The 15,176-nt window shown below is 46.3% G+C and overlaps 1 protein-coding gene across 3 annotated transcripts in view; it reads left to right on the top strand.

Annotated features, from left to right (window-relative positions):
- CCDC120 (coiled-coil domain containing 120) overlaps positions 1 to 13,948 on the top strand; it is a 50,901-nt gene extending 36,953 nt beyond the window's left edge. For all 3 annotated transcript variants that reach the window (XM_089484354.1, XM_089484363.1, XM_089484369.1), the window contains exons 2-10: positions 1,546 to 1,689; positions 2,136 to 2,269; positions 3,073 to 3,186; positions 3,547 to 3,769; positions 4,506 to 4,562; positions 5,738 to 5,936; positions 8,198 to 8,302; positions 11,126 to 11,833; positions 12,336 to 13,948. In XM_089484354.1, coding sequence (XP_089340480.1) covers positions 1,641 to 1,689; positions 2,136 to 2,269; positions 3,073 to 3,186; positions 3,547 to 3,769; positions 4,506 to 4,562; positions 5,738 to 5,936; positions 8,198 to 8,302; positions 11,126 to 11,833; positions 12,336 to 12,426 — 1,680 coding nt within the window. In that variant the 5' untranslated portion in view covers positions 1,546 to 1,640 and the 3' untranslated portion in view covers positions 12,427 to 13,948. The remainder of the gene's footprint in view (positions 1 to 1,545; positions 1,690 to 2,135; positions 2,270 to 3,072; positions 3,187 to 3,546; positions 3,770 to 4,505; positions 4,563 to 5,737; positions 5,937 to 8,197; positions 8,303 to 11,125; positions 11,834 to 12,335) is intronic.
- The last annotated feature ends 1,228 nt before the right edge of the window (positions 13,949 to 15,176 follow it).

Here is a 15,176-nt window from a genome sequence, read left to right as displayed (position 1 = left end):
GAGGGGTGCTTCTTGGGAAATTCAGCCTCAAGTTGTTGGTTCTGTGCTCCTTGACTTGGATGGGTATGATTAACAGTAACTATTGGAGAGGAATGTGCCATTTGCAGCTCTATTTCTCAGGTGGTCTCACTATCCTAAAGGCAGCAGATCCTGTCTGATCCTGGAAGCTAAGCTGAGTCAGACCTTGGTTGGGAGACCAGCAACAAGTACCACATACTGAGGAATGTATTTCAGAGCAAGGAACTGACAAACCCACCTCTGAGTATTCCTTGTCTGAAAACACTGTTAAATTCAAGGAGGTCACTATATGTTGACAAACTACTTGAAGGCACAGACACACACATTCACTCAGGAGCTGCAGAGGCACTGAGACTGCAGGAGCTGGGTTTTGTGACAAGAAGAAGGAGAGTCTTGGGTGTTGCTGGTAAAGAGATGACGCTGGGGTTTCGGCCCTTTGCCTTGCAACAGCTCAGAGAAGGGATGGGCCCCCTCAGCCACTCCTTTCATGCTCTTAGGGAACTGTCCATCATGTGGATCTGCAGGTGCCATTGCTGACCTTCAAGTCCATGGAAGTAACCTAATAGAACTCAATTGGGAGCAGACTTTAGGGTAGTCATTAGAGTCACACTAGGAATAACTCATCCATCCATCCATCTTTAGCTGTGGGTTGCAGCTTTTGTGCCCCATTCTTGGAGAAGTTAGTTCCACTCCAGGTTCACAACAGCCCATACTGCTGTGTCTTCTTTCCTAGAAATGTATAAGGCAGCCTTACAGATGTGTATGATTATAGCTCCCATTGTCCATAACTATGCTAGCTATGAGAATGGTCATTAGGACAATATAGCTGGAAATCACCAGACTTGTGAAAGCTGATAAAAGAACCTTGATGTATGAAAGGGAATGGTGCTACACAGTAATCTTTTTCCCAGCACTGGTGTACTTTTTGGCTCTGCAATTTGGAGGAACGCAGAAACATCAGCTATTGTGAGCTGGATTCAGAGACCTACCTCTGGAAACAAAATGGAGCCCTCCTGGGTAGATTAAATTCTTTTGATGTAGGCTTGGGATGGGAAACATGTTGACTCCCAGACACTATAGGACTGCAGTTCCCAGCAGCTCCTAAATGGCATGACCAGTGGTGAGGAATGATGGAAACTGTCATCCTACAAAATAGGGGGGGGGGGGGAAGAGCGTAATACAAATTTCCCACTCCGGTATACAGAAAGAAGCTGCCCAGAGGAGCAGCGAGGCTTGTCCATCTTCTTTGACCTTAAGTGGATTTATGTTTTGTCCACCAGTAGCAAGAGATCTGAGACTGGCAACCCACTTTACTACCTTTCTTTGGTGGTGGTGTGAGGTATCTCTTGGGTTCCTGCCTTTTTGTTTCTTCTTGTCGTATTGTGTGCCCGCTGCTGAGTTCAGGAAGGATATCTTCTTCCTCTTCCTGATGACTCACCTGCCTGTATCTGCACAAGCACACATACACCTCACATGGGTACACACACACCATACACTTCTTACTTCTCTCTTGTCTCCCTATGACAGTAACCACATGAGACTCTCCATTTGGGAGTTCCTGATGGCTTTCAGACCCAAGTGATTTCACTCAGAAGCAAAACAGAAACCAGTGTTTCCCAGACATGGAGGTGAAGGGACAGTTGATCAACTCATCCAGCTACAGCTCTTCAGGTAATTTCCTGACTACCACTCTGATAGGCAGGGTGAGGCAGTTGCCTCGGATGGGACATGCCAAGAAGCGTGGAATGAACAGCATTTCATGTGCCACATGACTTGCTCTGTGCCTTCTAACTTACCCTATAGCCCTCATCTGTAATGGAGGAAGCTGCCTTATTACTTATACAGAAATAAAGATTGAGCTACCAGCCTGGTTAGGTTTTGTAGATTCAAGTGCCAGGTGAGGAGGTACCATTATGTCCTTTGCCTCAGGCAGCAGAATGCTTTGGACTGATCTTTTCTTCATCATATCTCCCCATATGACCAGACCTTTCCTCATCTGATCACTCTCCTCATACCTCTGTATACAGTATAAAAGACATACCTATGACTTACATGGTTTCTCTCAGGAATCCCCCAATCTGTTATCTTTGATTCTGTTTTCTTGTCTCCCCCTACAGAGGCCTTGCAGCGGGATCTCTGCCCCCGAATTCGGCTGGAGCGGGTGCAAGAACTGCTGGAGAAGCAGCGGGCCCTTCAGCAGGTGCTCAGCCTGAGGCTCAAGGAGTTGCGTCGGGTTTGCCTGCAGGAAGCTGTGAGTAATTATTGCAGAACAAGGCTAGGAGTAGGTGAGTGATAACAGGGTGGTAGCTAGGACAGGCTCAGGAGCAGTAGTGCTGTTGCTTCTCCGCATAAGCCAAGGGGGTGGAATATGTGGCCCTGCAAATGCTGCTGAACTGCAGTTCCCATCAGTTGTTGCAAGTGCAGTTGTTGCAACTGGTTAGGGATGATGAGAGTAATAGTTCAACATTTTGATCTTCAGAATAAGCATAGATGCTCAGGAAACATCAAATCTAAGTGTAATGCTCACTTCAGCAGATGTATTGAAATCAGTGGAATGTGATTTAATAATTGCTAAAGTCTTACAAGTGCAGCCACTGGTTAGGGATGATGGAAGTAGTAATTCAGCAGTGTGATCTTCAGGAAAAACATAGATGCGCAGGAAATGTCAGTTCGAAGTATAACACTCATATCAGCAGTTATATTGAAATCAGTAGAATGTGATTTAATCATTGCTAAACTGGGGAATTTTTGCATTCTGTTAGGAACAAGTCTGAAGTTTGTCCAGCCCTCAAGCAGGGTTTTAAAGGCTGTGTGCCAGCAACCTGAACTTGGGACTAGAAGCTTCCTGTGAAATACATTATGCAACAGAAACCAATCTTACAAATCTGATCAGTTTTATAGATTTAAGTGATGAAATTCAGCTTTCTTAAGTGCATACAGTAATTTAATTTTAAGCGCAGATGATCTCATGCCCTCTTTTTTTTTAACTCCACGTTTTAACTCTGCACTCTTCACTTTGGCCATATTGAAGAATTTGTTCATTTTCTTTGCCAGGAACTGACAGGAAAGTTGCCTCCAGAATACCCACTAGAACCAGGTGAAAGGCCCCAGCCTGTGCGGAGGAGGCCAGGTCTTGCCTATCGAAACACCAATGTCATGAAGAATGAGGTGAGTGGCAAAAGCTGTGTGTGTAGGGAGCACACAGGAGTAAGAGCAAGGTACTGGCCTAAGTCAGAAGATGCTATGAGCTTGTGAGAAGGAGAAAAAATAGAAACATCCCACTTCACAACCCATTCATACAGAGACATCCCCCACAACTCATTCACCTCTTTAAGACTTGTCTGTGCATCACTGTGCCTGCTCCAGACCCCCTAAGCTACTCTCAGGTGCTGGAAAGCCTACCTCCTTCATTACCAATATTGATGTAAGATTCAGGACCCAGCCCTGTTAGCTTCTGTATATGGAATTAGAGTGATGGCAGTCCTTGTTTAAGTCTGTGGCCCTGAGAAGTCTTCTCTTGTCTTCTAGGAAGCACCTTCGCTGGAGGAGCTGACCCGTGAGCTGGCCCTGCAGCAACAAGTGACTGAGGCAGCCCGGCGCCTCGCAGTTGCCCCAGAGTTAACAGCTGAGCAACGTCGTCGCCGGAGGCAGGTCCAGGCAGATGCTGCCCAGCGCCTTTGGGAGCTTGAAGCTCAGGTGGCGGAGTGCCGGATGCGGCTAGGCAAAGGGCCACTGCAGAGAATCAGCCATGGTGAGTTAGAAGGCTATCTGTCCATTCATCCAGCCTTTTAATCTCCCCCCTCATTGCTTTGCCTTCAGAATTGTCTTCAACAACCCTAATCTTTCACTTTCTAAACATCCCTTTTCTTCTTGTACTCTCTGTTCTTCTCGATTGTTCATGAACAATGCTAGACAGTTCTTTAGCCAAATATATGAGATACTGCAAATGGAGGCTCACACTCTGTGGAAGAGTGGGAAACCTCCTCCTCCTCCATCCCCACTCAAGTGTACCACTTCTGATGGAGAAATTTGGGAGGCGAGGCCTGTTCTCTCCTCCTAAAGACTGGAGAGGACCAGAGCCAACAGTGAGTGAGATTGGAGCCGCACCCTGGAGGGCTGTGCCTTTGAAAGGGAAACTGCAGCAGAGAACATGCCGATGATGGTGGGGACAACTATGAATTCTTCCATTTTTTTTGGAACTTTACAGCTTAGGCCATTTATTCTTTCGAATGACAGTCCCACAGCCAGCAGTACAGCTCCCAGAATCCCCCAACTGGAAAGTTGTGGAAATTGTAGCCTGTTCTGGGTGTTGCAGTGCCAAATAATAACTTTTCCAGTTTCTGGGTAGGAGGCCTTGCATGGGTGCTAACAGATGGCACAATGCCCTAACTCCCATCCTTCTGGTGTTATGTGTGGTTAGTCATCCCATCCTGGTTTCTCATCCATCCTTCTTTTATTTGCTGTTTCTCTGTCTCTTTCAAAAATAGAAGAGGCTTTTCATTCCGAGAGCAGCTCCCTCTCAGAATCAGCCAGCCATGAAAATGGTAAGTTTGGTCTCGTACCCAAATCAAGGAAGGGAAGTTTGGTGATAGTGGATAAAAAGTGAATGTTGTTGGTGTGTGCCTTAAGGTTGCTTTCAGTTTATGTTGACCTTAAGGTGAACTGATCATGGCATTTTCTTGACAAGATTTATTCAAAGGGTTGCGTTTGCCTGACTCTGAGGTTGAGAGAGTGAGACTTGCCCAATGTCACCCAGTGGTTTTCCATGTTCAAGCAGGGTTTTAAAGCCTGGTCTCCTAAAATTCTAGTCCAACACTCAAACCACTGCATCATGCTGCCTCTAAAAATATGAGTGGCAACAGGCTTGATGTCAAATAAGAGAGGCTGAAGGCTCAAATATACTTGGGAGGTATTAGCCCTAGTTAATGTGTACAAAGAGATAATTGGGAAAATATACTCTCTACGTGCTCTGAAGCTGTGCCTTACAAGCTAGTATGATCATGTAAAGATCTGTTTGTGATGGGAGTGCCAATGTGAAATTTCAGGTCGCTATTTGAGATGTGTATAAGATTCAGTATCGAGAAGACAATCTGAGAAAGAGTTAAAATTAACTCTGGAGCCAGGGTTTAGTTCTGGAATACAGGAATGATGTAGTACCTGGGATGAATTGGGGATTTGTGGCTGTGGAAAGGATCTTCAGTCTTGCTGAAGCAAACCTGGATAGCAAATGAAGGACAGTTTGGAAATGTTCGGATGTAACCTCGGACAAAGAAAGCATTTTTCTAGTTGCTTGCATCCTACTTCAAAATAGATATCAAAGAAGTGCAATACAGTTGGCATGAAGCATCATAATAAGGTCTCCATGGAATGGGGAGAGAGCTCAGTGCCTGAGAAAAAGGCAGTTTTATATATGTACAATCTAGAAACAATCTGATTAAACAGAAAACTACATCAGAGCTGTGGAAAGTGTGGCCCTCCAGGAAGTTCAATTGCAGTTCCTATGATCCCTCACCACCATCTTAGTCAGCTAGGGCTGATGAGAATTGCATTCCAATAGTGTCTGAAAGGCCACACATTTCCTACCTATGGTCTAAATAGAGGACAGAGAGACTTCCCTAGTTTTCAAGGACCTTTGGACTACCCAATTTTATCTTTTTTATTTTTGCCGAGGTAAGGGTATGTGGATGCTTCTATCCTGTCCATTGTGCTCTGTCCTCAGACGACCCCCACAGCTTCCATTCCTCCAAGGTCTCCAACCATCAGGGGACTTTCTCTGACCGCCCTTCACCTCCCAAGGCCCGAGATCACCTCCGTGCCATCTCCAGCAGCCCTGACCGGCGACCCGGATGGCGGCTTTTGCAGCCAGATTTGTACAGCGAGGCTAAAGACCGTCGGAACTCTGTTGCCAGCCCTACTAGGTGAGCAGGGGTTGGGGATGGGAGGTGGGGAGAATAACCTAGGATCCTTGACTTTTTGGGTACCTCTCTTTGGAAGACCAGTGAACGTAGGGTTAGTGTTAACTGCTGACCTGTTGATATCCATATGGGACCTTTTAAGAATGCAAGCCTGTTTTACAATGCATGCAGCAAAATGTGTTGGTGGGAGTTCATGACATGTGTGTGAGAAAATGCAGGAAAAAACACCATAAAATGCTTGGAAATGAGAGGTGTACTCCAGTGTTATTACTGCAATAAAAAATATTTTTCTAGGTTTGTTAAGTTGTTGTTTATTTTTTTAAAAAGCCTTTATTTTATTCAGCTGACACTTTTCAGGGTCAGATGTGAACCTTTTCCACAAGCTTTTGCTTCTTCCTATCACTTTCTTGTCAGGTATGCCACTCATCTCCAAGGAGTTCATGACATGCCATCAGACTAAATGGCTTTTTAGAATACTTCCCCCAAGAGCAAACAACCATTTCCTATACATTAAAAAAACCTAGCATGTGGTGGAGAAAGGTAGTGGATTAGATTAGAATTACTTTTATTTTTTCCATTTTTTAAACAAACAAACAAAAAAAAATAGTGCAAGAAGACATTGTACTGTTTTGAGGGCCTTCCTGGGCTAATTTAGGGAAAGGAGAGGCCATTATTTAACCAGAAAGTAAACCCAAAGTTGAATTCTAGCATGCTTCCTGGTTTACAAACAGACCTCCCTGGGTCTAAAAACAGCCTTAGAAGTGGGGGCAAAAACAGTGTACTATTGCATGTGGTTCACCACTGTCTCCCATTGTCCCCCAGTCTCTTTTAAAAGCTCATGATTAATTTTTTGGCAGAGAGCAGGAAGAGGGGAGTGGATATGTGGCTGCTGACTCTTTTCAGAATGCCATGCTTGCTCCAAGGGGCCTCTGAGGCAAAACCACACATAAGAGTGACAGGATGCTTTTTCTAATGTTTTTTGTTTTGTTTTGGGATTTTTGATAGGAGAATGGATACAGCCTGCCAAGGGACTAAGAGAGGCAAAATGAGCCTTCCAATCATGCTTACCCTCTGCACTAGGGAATGGCCTTTAATAAATAAATTAATAAATTCAGGTCCATCCGTCCAATCCCCCCACAAAAACCTAAGAAAGCAACCTGGGGTATATATGGCCCACATTTTCTCCATCCCTGACATAGTGGGATTGTGCACACATCTTTCAGTTGCATGTGTAAACCAGGCAACTGTTCACTTGCTAATTTTTCTTAGTGATTTGCAGCAGGAGGGAAAACCAGCTGCTGGTCCTACTGGGGGCAGAAGGAATGAAAAACCCACTCTGCAGATACCTGCTTCCTTCTGCCAATAGGCTGATGTGGAAGAATCAGTGTAAGATGTCTCCTCCTTACTAGGAAATCTAGGAACATAAAGACCAGCTCCAAGCCATTCTTAACCTCTGAACCTGTAGGCTTGTAGAACAAACCCTTTAGCAAGGCTGGTCCTACCATTAGGTGGAGTAAGGCAATCACTTCATGTGGCAGATATTGGGGAGAGGGGACGATGGCAGTCTCCCCAGCCATTTTTCCTGAGTCTGCTCCCCCACCACCGGTATTTCCCTCTTTCGGAGGAGAGAGTTGTGCACCTCACAGTCTGTCCTCCATCCCCTAAACCAGCCTCTGCCCTCAGGGGCAATAGAGGATATATCCCCACTGCCAGTGTGGAAGTAAAATACAACAACAATATAAGTTCATTCTGTACCTATTGGTGCAGTGGTTAAATGCCTGTAGTGCAGCCACTCACTCACAAACCACAAGGTTATGAGTTCAGTACCTCAGCGTCAACTCAGCCTGGCATCCTTCCGAGGTCGCTAAAATGGGTACCCAACTTGTTGGGGGCAATTAGCTTACCCATTGTAGACCACTTAGAGAGTGCTTAAGTGCACGGATAAGCGGTATAGAAATGTACATGCTATTGCTATTGCTACACTGAACTGAAATGGGATTTTCCTTTGCCTCAGGCATCACATAGCCTTGGGCTAACCTCTTTAGTATTCTCTACAAGTATGGATGAGCTACTTGTCATGTGCATCTTAGCTTGTGCAGCCTGTGTTTTCTTGAAAGGGGGTCCCATTACGTTACTTTCTCCAAGTAACATAAGGGTGGGGTGTGTGCATAGGTATGCTCATATGTGCACATGAAGGAGAGCCCTTCAATGATGGGACTGGTTTTAACATTTCTCTTTTAAATGCTTTCTCATCTTTTCTACAGCCCAACCCGTACCCTTCCTAGAAGCGTGTCCAGCTTTGAGGGCCGGAGCGTTCCAGCTACCCCTGTCCTAGCAAGAAATGCTTGTAGTGGGAGCCACCAGTTCAGGTAGGAGAACGTTGTAGTATGCCCTGTGCTAGGCCAGGTTCTGGGTTTTTTTTAGTCACACAACAGATGTGAAAGTATTGGAGGCAAAGTGGGATTCCTCTTGGAAGGCGGCGTAGGATTAGGGTAAGGACGGTATGTGTTTGTGAAATCTATGAGGTGGAAGCATTTGTTCGTTTTACTGTTTGTACAGAAACCAAAGCCAGCTGTGTGCACTATAGACGGGAAAACCTATCAAAGTCCTACTTAGTATAATACCTTTATCAGTGTACAATGGGCCCTTGGTATCTGCTGGGGTTTGGTTCCAGGACTCCAAAATCTGTGGATGTTCAAGCCCCATTAAATACAAAGGCATAATAAAATGTGGTTCCTTATATAAAATAACAAAATCAAGGTTTACTTTTTGGAATTTATATACAGTGGGACCTTGGTATCTGCAGAAGGAAGGAAGGAAGGACTTCAGTCCCATTGTCCCTAAAGGTGGCGCGGCCACATGGCTGCACTGTCATTGGGGTCAACGGGACTTGAGTAGCTACAGGTTTTGGTATCTTGAACGGAGCCCCCATGGATACTGAGGGCCAACTGTATGTATTTTAAAATATTTTCAAGCCATGGATGGTTGAATCCATGGATAAAAAATCTGTGGATACAGAGAATGAAAATAGGCAGTGCATCTTTTTATTAAAACTAGTATTCTGTGCAGGTTTTTGAGTGAAACAGAACTCCTAATCTTTCTGAAAGTAAAAAGATACTTGTAAAATCAAAACAAAACTTGAATCACAGTTTTTATAGCTGTAGTCAGCTTTAGGCCTTCAAGTCAATATTGGGATCCATGCATGGAGAGGGAATCCAAAAGGCTGTTTGAGAGGAATGGTTATGGGCTGAGAGCAAGTGTGAAGATCCTGTGGATTGAGGCCACACTATGCTTTCTGCCTTATCCAATCAGTTTTGTCCAGTGTTTTGAAAATTTCTGATAGCTCAAGGACAGACACACAGTATTTCAATTAACAATATTCTTCAATCTCACACCACACGACTGGAGCATTTCTCTTTGAACTCTCTGATCTGGATATGCTTCCTAATTAGAGACTGGCCTAGGTCACGGATGGCCCAAGACATTTTGCTGCTTAAGGTAGAGCAGCAGATGGTGCTCTCTATTCACCCATGTCAAGGAACATAGGTGCCCAAGCCAGCCAAGTTATTTGGCACATGAGGCAGAAAATCCCACAAAATACCATAACAAATTAAAAAACAAACAACTTCCTTCTCTTTTCATGGCATCCATAACCTGCTGCCTGAGGCAGCCACCTCACTTTGTGTAATGATAAGGCTGGCCCAGTAGTGACTAATTAAGAGAATGAACCTCCTTCTCAGAACGTGGGTAATCCTGACTTGTTCCAGTTGCACCTGACTTGCGCCAGAATTACCCTGTGCCAAAGGCTGAAAGAGGGAGGAGACTGCAGTCAAGAAATAAAAAGAAGACTAGGAATCGGAAGGGCAGCTATGAAAGAACTAGTCAAGATCCTAAAGATGTACAACTGAGCACTAACTTCAGAATCTTAGGCGGGTTACAGACCGCCTGTTTGGGACGGGCTGCACCCGCCCCTTTCCCCGGGGTATCGGGGCCTCAGTGTCCAGAGCGGCAGCCGCTGAGGCCCCAATCTGCCGCTTTTCAGGCTGCGGGGAAGCGGCAAAAGGCCCCTTCCCCGCAGCCTGGAAAGGGGTGTCCTTGGGGCTTCAAGCCCCAAGGACACCCCGCAACGGCGAGGAGGAGGAGAAAGGGGCTGCTTGGCCCCTTTCTCCTTTGGTCCGCTGGGCACAGCCGTGTGAAGGCTGCGCCCAGCAGACCAAACCAGGAAGGAGCTCCGAAACAGAGCTCCTTCCTGCTCCACGCTAAGGGCGCACTAAGCGCCCTGGTGTGGAGCGAGGACATCACGTCCGCGCCGCCCCGTATAGAGGCGGCGCGGTCGTGACGTCGTCATGGCGGCGGCCGTGTGGAACGGCCGCCGCCATTTTGTGCCCTAACCCTAGTGTGCGCTCCGCACGTACTTTCTGGCCCGTTTGTAACGGGCCTTTCAACCCATTGTATTGTGCATTACCATGGATGGATGTAAGAGGTGGAAAGTGAAGACATAAAGCTGACATAAAGAAAATAAATTCATCTAAAATGTGGTGCTGGAAAAGGGTGCTCAGGATACCTTGGACAAGCAAATGGGTCCTTGTAAAGATCAATCCTGGAATTGCCTTAGAAGCCGAGATGATCAAACTGAGGCTGTTGTACTTTGCCCATATCATGAGGCAGCACAACTCATTAGAGAAGACAATACTACTAGGAGAGGTGGAGGGAAGTTGAAAGAGAGAAAGATTGCATGCTAGATGGGCAGATTATATATATATATATATATATATATATATATATATATATATATATATTAATTAAATTCATAGGTATGAATTTACAGGACCTAAACAGAGCAGTGGAGGGCAGGGAGTCTTGGAGATGTCTCATCTACAGGGTTGTCATGAGTCGGGGTTGACTCAAGGGCAGTTAACAAGAAAAGCTGAAAAGAGAACAATTGGTCATAATAGTTCTGGAGGCTGTAATCCAAACTAAGTAATGTTTCCACACTCGACAAACAAAGAGAAAGTCTAGATCATTGGGGAACATGCATGCAGAGATGCGCTGGGCAGGCTGTTCTTTGGGTGACTCTTTGGGGTATTTTCAAGACATTGATTTCTTAAGGCATGTACTAATACCTAGTTTCCCCCTGGTGTACCTAGTCTGGAAATTATTTGCTTTAATTCCTTGTCCTCTCTTTTTCCCAGGTCTGAAGCCCCCGCTCTCCACCCCCGCCAGTGGTCAGGCAGCCACGATTCCCAACTTGGACCCCCAAGCCGTGACACCAGCGCTGACCGGGCTTCTCTCTTTGCCGCCCGGACCCGCCGTAGTAATAGTTCAGAGGCCTTGATTGAAAGGGCCCCTTCGGAGGACCCTCTGTTGCCTACCGGACCCCCTTTTAAAAGTGCCGAGGCCCTGACCCCTTCTGTCTCAGGCCGGAACCCTCGTCCTCTATACAACGACCTCCTTGTGGACTACTACGTTGAGCGCAGGTGCTGGGGGGGCGGCGGTGGTGGTGAGCATCTCTCCCGCAGGGATGGACCACCCCAGCCAGAGTGGGGAGGCTTTCCTGAGAGCCCAGTCCAGCGCCGAGCCCGGCCAGCAGCCCGCACTAAATCCTGCGGCCCGCTCTTGCCCCCACAATCCCGGGAAGTTGGTTATGCCCCCCCACTGTTGCACCCTCAACGTAACTTTCACAAAGCTCTGGCCCTGGAGGGGCTGAGAGACTGGTACTTGCGAAATGCTGGCATCAGCCAGAGAGGGGCACCAGAAAGACGGGGAGCACCTCAGTCTGTACACCAGCAGTTGCGGAGCTACTACGAGCCGTCGCCTTCCAACCCTGAGATGGGCTACTACGGTGGGCCAGGAGGGCTACCTCACTCTGTGAGCTATGCTGGGCAGCCACTCTATGGCAGGTATGGGGTGCAATTCCACCCTTTGCCCCGATAATCTCATCAGCCCTCCTTACACTTCCCTAGTGATATCCCCACTCTGTTTCCACCCCCCCCCCCCCCGGTCTGTCTCTCTGTTATATACACACACATATCTGTGTGTGTCTATACGTTCCCATTTTCTCTGAAGCGTTTCCCTTCTGATGTTCTGTTGCTGCACATCTTCTGCTTTGTTTCTTCCTTTCTCCACTCTGGGAGGGCATTGTTAGACTGGGTAGGGTCTATAGTTTTATGCGCTGGCCTTCTTTGACTGATTTTTTTTATGGCGTTAAGATCTAACCATGTGAACAGTGGGTTGAAAGAGGGAATGACTTTGAGGCTTCTGTGAAGGGAACCAGGTATCCAGGAAGGGAGAATTCTTGACCTGCTGCCTTTTTCCTTTCTGTCCTTTTTCTCTAATTCTTTTTTCTTTCTTTTTCTCTCCCTCTCCCCCACTCCCTTTCTTCCTCTGATACATCTGCTGTAGACCTTTTGGGGAGCTGCTTTACATGGATGACTCTGCTGGCCCTTACAGCTTGGACTCCACAGAGCACCCAGCTCCAGGGACTTTGGTCTGACCCTCGCTTTTCCCCCAAGGGGAAATGGAGTTTTATTTCCTTTTTATTTTCCTCGCTGGTGCCTCTTTTGGGGTGTGTTATACACCATGTTTGGGGGTGGGGGTGGATACTCCCTGCTGGCAGGGTATGTCTGTATGTGTGTACGTACATGTGTAGGGGAGATTGAATTTGTGGGTATCATGTTGAATGTCACACTGGACCACATAATTGGGAGGCAGGAATGCATCCCCAGATCTTCCTATGTATGTGACCATTTCTCAGTTGAGATTTTTGGGATCTGTGTTTACAGTACCCCTCAAAAGAGTTTAATTCCTGTGGATTGCACCCCCTTATGACTACTAGGGAGTGGTGCCGTGTTTATCACCCTGGTGCTGTGGGTTTAAGGTGTGGCATTTTAAACCCAAGACTCTGGAATGTATAATTGAAAGGGTGTGTGTGTGTATGTGTGTATGTTGTGAAATGTTAAATAGCACAGACCTGTCATCTTGCTAATGAACATCAGTCCTGTAAAATGTTTTTTTAAGTGGGAGAGAATATATTCTACACACTTCTTGTGGCCCCAACAACAAGTAACTACTGTTTCCCTTAAATGTTATTGTCCCTTCATACTCGTATCCTCTTTTGGCCAAGCCCTGAGAGAAGAAAGAGCATGTTATTAGGAAATAAGCTCTTGGCAGTTATTCAGATCTTAGGAAAGTCCTCTTGCTCCATTCTGTGAGCCCTTACCTATGGCCTGGCCTCTTCCTCTCAGCTGGTAACACAATGATAGGGATGGCTATAGATACAAAGCTGTTGGCATTGGTTCTGTTTAGTTGGTGGGTCAGGAACTACCAGTTTAAGCATGTGCCTATCAAAATAGTTCCCCCTTTACACTTGCTGCAGGAAACACCAGTTGTTTTTAACAGCAGTGTCCAAGGTAAATACTCAGTGTGGGCTTCCCACATGGCACTGTGCATATATTTGATGCATCTTTATGCATGTGCATCTTCATGCACCTCACTGGTACAATATCAGTGACAATGTCAGTGTAATGCAGGTGTTTACCAGAGCTATTGTAATGGATAGAGCTGTCCTTCACACGTCTAAAAGCACAGCCAACTCCCTCCCTGTCATCCTTTCCCTAGCCCTTTCCTTCAAACTCAAGTCTTGCCTTGCCTCCCAATTCCAGTATTTTTTATTTTAAAAAATCCTAAACTCCCGCCTTTCCTTTAAAAATAATAATGAAATGTTCCAGATCTGTAATTGTTTTTATTCCCTGCACAATTGCACAGCAAGGATTAGTCATTTTGTTTAAACTCTGGTTTTATGAATTGAATCCAGCTCATATTCGGAGGAGAGAAAGGAGAGATGGCTCAGGCCTCCTTCTCCCCATTTTCTTCTCTCTATGTGAAGGAACAAGGGATGTACCAGAATCACTGTCTTGTGTGTCTTTTTAATATACATTAATCTACAGATTGTATATGGGTTCTGAATGTAAAATGGAGCACTGTGCATATGACATGAGATAAGGTTTCTATAATAAAGATTGTAAAGATAATGGTGTTGTGTGGTACCTGCATGAAACCACCAAGGACCATTATGATCAAGGGCTGTTTTATTTTTGCTATAAGCAGCATGATACAGTGGTTAAAGCCCTGGATTAGGCATGGAGAGATCTGGGTTCAAATTCCCATTCAGCCTTGGAGCTCTTTGGGTGAACTTGGGTGAGCTGCCAGGAAGAATCTAACATCACACAATAATAAATAAATAATAAAAATTTTATTTATATACCGCCCTTCCAGTGATCAGGGCGGTGAACAGCACATTTCAATACAATACAATAAAAAATACTCATACATATTACAAACAGCAATAATTAAAACCAATATTAAAACCCCATCAGCCAGCTACCATCGCTGTCGAAGGGTAGGGGAAGACTAACTGGAGCTTAATTCAGGGAACGCTTGCCGAAACAGGAGGGTTTTTAGCTCCCTCCTGAACTGGGCCAGGGAGGTGGCCGAGCGGAGCTCCATGGGCAGCGCATTCCAGAGGGCCGGGGCGACGATGGTATATGACCTCTTTGCTGTAGAGGCTAGTCTAGCCCCTGGGACCCTCAATAGTTGCTGCCCAGATGTTCTGAGCGTGCGGGGCGGAATGTATGGGGAGAGGCGGTCCTCCAGGTATCCTGGCCCCAAGCCATATAGGGCTTTATAGGTTATCACCAACACCTTGTATTGTGCCCAGAAGCGGATGGGCAGCCAATGTAGATCTTTAAGTACAGGTGTAATATGATTGGCCCTGGAAGTACCAGTGACCAGTCTGGCTGCCATATTCTGTACCATCTGCAGCTTCCGGGTGTGGTACAAGGGTTGCCCCCTGTAGAGCGCATTGCAGAAATCCAATCGAGAGGTTACCAGAGCATGTACTACCGTTTCAAGGTCCCTCTGGGCCAGGTATGGGCGCAGCTGGCGAATAAGCCGAAGCTGATAACAGGTGCTCTTGACCGTCGCATCCACCTGAGCTGTAAGGTGAAGCGACGAATCAAGAAGCACCCCCAGACTGCGTACGGAGTCCTTCACAGGAAGTGTGATCCCGTTCAGGACAGGTGGAACCACCGCCATTCCTGGACCAGGGGAACCTATCACAAGTACCTCCGTTTTCTCTGGATTCAGACTGAGTCGGTTTTCCCTCATCCAGCCCATTACCGACTCCAGACAGGCCACGAGAGGAGAGACGCCATCCTCAGTCACTGCATCAGTCGGAGACATAGA

This window comes from Sceloporus occidentalis, unplaced genomic scaffold, assembly GCF_023333645.1.
Source record: "Sceloporus occidentalis isolate IW3139 unplaced genomic scaffold, rSceOcc1.0.p SCAF_1, whole genome shotgun sequence".
Lineage (NCBI taxonomy): Eukaryota > Metazoa > Chordata > Lepidosauria > Squamata > Phrynosomatidae > Sceloporus > Sceloporus occidentalis.
Note: the sequence above shows the minus strand (reverse complement) of the source record. Positions and strands in the feature narration are given on the sequence as shown.